General features: G+C 34.6%; 1 protein-coding gene across 8 annotated transcripts in view; it reads left to right on the forward strand.

The window, feature by feature from the left end:
* The window catches only part of LEPR (leptin receptor), an 87,216-nt gene extending 81,849 nt beyond the window's left edge, over nt 1-5,367 (forward strand). For 7 of the 8 annotated variants that reach the window (XM_032870009.1, XM_032870007.1, XM_032870008.1 and 4 more), the window contains one exon: nt 4,304-5,367. In XM_032870009.1, the coding sequence (XP_032725900.1) occupies nt 4,304-5,131 (828 nt within the window). In that variant the 3' untranslated portion in view covers nt 5,132-5,367. Of the gene's footprint in view, nt 1-1,236; nt 3,518-4,303 lie in introns of those variants that run through there. The other variant, XM_032870013.1, reaches the window with a different exon arrangement.
* The last annotated feature ends 633 nt before the right edge of the window (nt 5,368-6,000 follow it).

Consider the following 6,000-nt stretch of genomic DNA (forward strand, 5'->3'; position numbering starts at 1 on the left):
TGCTACCAATTTGGTTTTTTTACTTTTTTCTTTAGTATTTTTGCTTAATCTGTTATTTTCTTCCTCTAAGTCTAAATCACCTGTAATTTTTTTTTGACTGGGCATGTCCTAATCCTGCTTCTTTGTTTTCTATGTTGATGTCCATTTTCACAAGAGCACACTCCAGTTAATAACCTACCTTAGGAATGTGAAAGCTAAAACCAAATGGATTTTTGCCATGTGATTCAAAGACTGTCCATGATTCCACAGTCTGCTCTATGCCTCCAAAGCAGCTCAGCAACCTGCAGGTTCCAAGAACAACAGTCTCACAGATCTGGGGCAGAACACCCCTGAAAATGCTTGAGTGGTCTTGTAGAAGTGGGTAGAATTGGTGCAGTTTTGAGTGGGAAGTTCTCTTTAGAAGTGCATTATTGGGCTTAGAAGTGTGTATCTCACTCCCCTAAATTAGGACTTCCATTTTGTTTATTTTTGTATTCTTAATATTTATGATATGCCTGTGGGTTCTTAAGAACCAGAAGAAAGTATTAGTCAGCTGAAATCTATCACAGCAGTACTAAAAGCAAAACCAAGAACATGTTTTCCTGCCAGTTTGCGTTTAGGATGTCTTTTCATCCTTCCATGGTTTTATAGAAAGATGGTTGGGCTGGAAAAAATTAAAGAACTAAGTCCAGGTCCTCACTCTGCTCTAATTAGCTCTGCAACCTTAAGCCCCACTTGCTTTGTTTTTAAAAAAAGGAAGCACATGGACCAGATGGTTTCCTAGATTTTTTTTTCTAGATTAGAAAAATCATGATAATGATCTGTCATTGTCTTCTTCACTGTTTTAGCTCTTCTCTCTCTTAATTTTTAAAATTTTTGCTTTTACTGTTCTACTCTTTTACTCTTTCTTGTTTCAGTACTTCTCTCCAATACTTCTGTTGCTCCCAATATCCTCCTTTTTATTTTTCCAGCTCTTTGGTTTTTTTCTCCTTATTCTGTTATTCTTCTGTAGTTTTTCCTTGTCTGGGGTCACCAAGACTATTCCTAGAGCGTGATGTTAAGGCGTGCTTTACAAAAATAGAAGAGACAACCTCAATTCAAAAGTTTACTCTTCTCTAAAAAGATGTATTAGTCTAGTATAACAGAAGAATTCATAGTCCAGAAGCCATGCCTGACAGAAAATGTTTTTGAAATCTTTCATCTTTTGCTTTGTGAGTGATTTTTTATTTGCTTTCTTATTTTATTTTATCTAAACAGAGAACGGACATTCTTTGAAGTCTAATCATGATCACTACAGATGAATCCAATGTACCACCTTCCCAACATTCTGTAGAGTATTAGAAGATTTTTACATTTTGAAGAAGGGGAGACAAATCTAAAAAATATTTGGTTGAACTATTGAGAACTAAAGTACGGTGGATGATGTTGATATAGAACTTTAAATAGAAGGGTAAATTTGGGGTCAAGAGATAGGTCTGAGTCCAATTCAGTTTGAATGTATGATAACTTTGGGTCACCTAAAGTTTAAAAAGTAACATTCATGGTATCTGGCTTTTGATTTATCATTTTTGTGGTCATAAAACATTAAAAGCTATGACTGTTCTAACCACATATCTATTCAATATCATTAGGCAGGTAGTAGACAATGCCGTAGCTAGGTGAAAACTATAGCTTCTGACACATAACTTTGCAAACACAATGAATCTAATTACAAGATAAAGTGAAACTATCTAGTTTATATTTTTATGTCCCAAATTTTCCATTTTGTATTCTTTTATAGACACCTGAGCTTATAAATGGACCCATGTGTGTGTTCTTTCAACTGTCTTGTAGTTTTTATGTCTGTCTAATTTGGGTCAATCCGGAAATTCCCATCTTCAGTAGTCTTGCAAATGACTTAGGCACTAACTTTGATTTCAGTTCAGGGAAAGCCAGAAGTTAGGGTGTGTGCTGGTCAGAGGCCAGTGGAAGTTACAGTTCGTATCAGGATGACCTGACATATCCAGGTCAGACTGACCAGATGAGAAAACACATCAGTCTCCAATTCAGCCTCTTCAGGAAATTCTTGCCTACATTCAATTTATTTACACCAAACCACCCAAAGCTTCTGGCAGGCAGAGAGGTAGGTACACAGTGATGCAAAAAGGGAGTTTTTACAAATAGTTCATGGCAAAGACAGGACTCTTCTTCCTGAAAAAATGCCCTTGTTATTTCTATGATATCAGCATACTAAGTGTGTTATGTTGCTCACATTCAAAATAAACCAAACCTTCTGTTTGATAAACCTAAATAATATTCAAATTTAGGAAACATATTGATCCCTTACATTTAGATTTCATTCATAGTTTTATTTGGCTTTGAGAACAGCACTAAAAATATGGAAGAATAGGTCCCTTTTCCCCCTTCATTGACTTTTAATTGATATCACTAGAACTTAAAATCTAAGTATGAGATTATGAAAGGATATTCTTTCATTCCTACCAGCTGACTACATATTTAATATGTTCCCAGACCATTCTAAACTCTTGAAAAATTAGATGCATATAATGATTGAAATAATTTTTTAATGAACATACTTTTAATACAGGTTTATGACCCATTGATAAAATATACATCAATAATATATGAGTATGTGACTTCTTATTAATTATTAGTGAAATCTTCCATCTGAATGCATTTGAAGACACAGACATTATCCATTATCAGTAGTTAGTTACTGATTATAAAGTTTTAGAGAGCATGTAGTATTCCAAAAACATCATCTGAGGAGCATAGGTGAGTTTGTGTGCTATTAGCTATTGGTGTGTATTTTTTCTTTTCATATTGACAGCATGTAGTGCCTTTATTTGGTGATCTTAATTTCTAGGTTCATTTGAATTTTAAGTAATTCAAGACATATATAGTAGTAAGTTTAAGAAAAAGCAAAATGAGCAAGTAAATATTTGAAGAAAATTATAAATCTAATGATAGATTTATATCAGAAAGAGGAAAGGCATGGGAAGTTTTCATACATTATGTTCATAGAATAACAAAGAGGTTGTGTTAATATGGTGTCTGTCATTATGCAGTATTTTAATATCTATATAAGTCTATTCCATTTTTATTATATTTAGTGTTTGGTATATTTATTCTTTTATAGTTATAATCACCAATATGTTTCCTTTAAGAGTTTAAAACTATGCTAATGAATTATGCTTTTATATGGAATATATTTGCCATTATGAAGAACAGTTGGGGAAATTGTTATTTCAGGCAATAAATTTGAATTCATTCTAGTGGTTTAAAAATTGTAAAATTCAGAAGTTCAACCATATGTATATGTCTTATGAATTGAACCACATTTTCAGTAGCTCTTCATTTAGTTGCATTAATTTTTCAGTCTGATGTGTCCATGGTATTCCTTATTTTGCATTTATTTTTTCAATATGTTTACATTGTATGAGTTGAGCTTTTTATACACAGATTCTTTATTTGTGGCTGCGTAGCAGGATTTTTTGTTGTGATGTAACCAGCATTCTTATAAAAGATACGATGTGCATTTGTTTTGCGTCTTTGTCTTCATTCCACATGTTCCACAGTATGTGTTTTCATTTGAAGCTATTTAAAAGGAATAGTAATTTAAGAGTCTGTGATCATAACTTTCACCATCACTGTTTTCAACAAAACAGTATTAGTTCTTCTCTTCTGAAACTCTTAAACAGATTTTCAGTATGATGTAAGGCAGATAAGTCTTAACAATCACAAATAGTTTACCCTCGTACCATATCTTATGTCATGGAGTAGTTATTTTAACTGTCTTTGGACTAGTTGGTTTGCTCATTTAACTTTATTTCAATTCCTTTTTTTTTATTATTGGAGGTTTAAATTTTCAGTTTGTGGAAATCTAATTTGCTGTAAAATATTAGGAATTCTTCAGAATACAGCCCTTTTTAATTACAATAACCAATCTTTATTGAGAGCTAAGCACTTTCAGACACTCTCTAATTTATTCCTCACCACAATGCCAGGAAGTAAATACTGAACATATTTTTACAGATGAAGAGACTAAAAGGCAAAGAGGTTAATGTACTTGTCCATGGTCATAGAAGGGCTCAGACCAAAGTCTGTCTCATCCCACTTTTAAACCATCTTCTGCTGACTCTCCCTTATGATTTTTGACATATTCATTTTCAGTCCAAAAAAAAAAAAACAAAACCCAGTTCATTTGTGGTTGACTTATGTCCTTTAGTAGTAACCTTTCACACTTTCATTTCTGCAATGATGTCATAATGAAGCAAAAAGAAATTTAATACAATTGAGCATTAAAATGTGTCTTTTCTTTTAGCCAGAAACATTTGAGCATCTTTTTATCAAGCATACAGAATCAGTGATATTTGGTCCTCTTCTTTTGGAGCCTGAAACCATTTCAGAAGATATCAGTGTTGACACATCATGGAAGAATAAAGATGAGATGGTACCAACCACTATGGTCTCTGTACTTTTGACAACTCCGGATCTTGAAAAGGGTTCTGTCTGTATCCGTGACCAGCACAGCAGTGCTAACTTCTCTGAGCTGGAGAGCACCGTGATAGCCCGTGAGCATGAAAGCAGGAGGCAGCCCTCTGTTAGATATGCCACCCTCCTTGGCAGCTCTAAATCAAGTGAAATTGTTGAAGAGCAAGGGCTTATAAACAGCTCAGTCAGCAAATGCTTCTCTAGCAAAGATTCCCAACCAAAGGGTTCTTTTTCCAACAGCTCATGGGAGATAGAAACCCAGGCATTTTTTATATTATCAGATCAGCATCCCAATATAATTTCGCCACACCTTCCATTCTCAGAAGGATTGGACGAACTTTTGAAACTCGAGGGAAATTTCCCTGAAGAAAATAATGGTGAAAGGTCTGTCTATTATTTAGGGGTCACCTCAATCAAAAAAAGGGACACTGGTGTGTTTTTGACTGACCAGTCCCAAGTGTTGTGTCCATTCCCAGCCCACTGTTTATTCACTGACATCAGAATCCTCCAGGACAGTTGTTCACACCTTGTAGAAAATAACTTCAATTTAGAAACTTCTGGTCAGAAGACTTTTGTATCTTACATGCCTCAGTTTCAGATTTGTTCTACTCAGACTCAGAAAATAATGGAAAACAAAATGTGTGACCTAACTGTCTAATTTCATTCAAGAAGCATCTCAGATTTATGTTAGAATGAATCATGTGAAGTGTAATATATTTTGCTGTGGTTGTGGCTATGGGAGAGGAAAGAAAACCGTCAAAATTGGAAATGATTGTCCCCAAATCAGTGGTATCTGTCCTCATTCAGTAAGGTAGACAAAAAGTGTGAGACACCCTTCAAGAGCCTGGCAATGTAGACTGACTCTTCTAATTCCATTAACAAGCTACACCGGGAAGGTTTCCAATGGCTTGTTTCTAGCTTCTTAAAAGCTTTTTAAAAGCTAGAAACAAGCCCAACAGATACCACATTTGGGAACAGGAGACCTGTGTAGAAAGAGCTAATCTTCTCAGTTATACCTAAGTTTGAAAGAAGACTTCAAACTGATAGTTGTGAGATGTAACTTGCTTCAAGGGTGTCGTTGTTTTACCTTTTTACCTTGAGTTGTCTTTGCTTTCTACCGATTCGTGCACACACCCGCTTGTACCTAAGAGGCATCCTCATACATTTTTAAAGTATGTGATGTATTTGTATTTTGTGCTACTTGACTGTGTGATTTTAAGATTTTGCTATTTAACAAACTTGTCTTGAGAACTTACTCTGTGGTAGGCACTCCATTAAATGTTGCAGATAAATAGAAGATTTAGCTCTGGCCTTGGGGATATACTTCTGAAGACTGACAAGTAAGCCAATCTTTATGTGTCAAATCTAAGATATGTACCATTGAATGAAACTATCTATTAGAATGGCAATACCCACAATTAATATTTTGATGACAACAAAAGCACTTTTGAAGACATAATGTCTGTCTCAACTCTTCTCTATAAAAGATGTCGCAGTGGTCACTTTTGGATTCAGTTCGATTGCCAC

The sequence above is a fragment of the Lontra canadensis genome, unplaced genomic scaffold (assembly GCF_010015895.1).
Source record: "Lontra canadensis isolate GAN:19392208 unplaced genomic scaffold, GSC_riverotter_1.0 scaffold40, whole genome shotgun sequence".
Lineage (NCBI taxonomy): Eukaryota > Metazoa > Chordata > Mammalia > Carnivora > Mustelidae > Lontra > Lontra canadensis.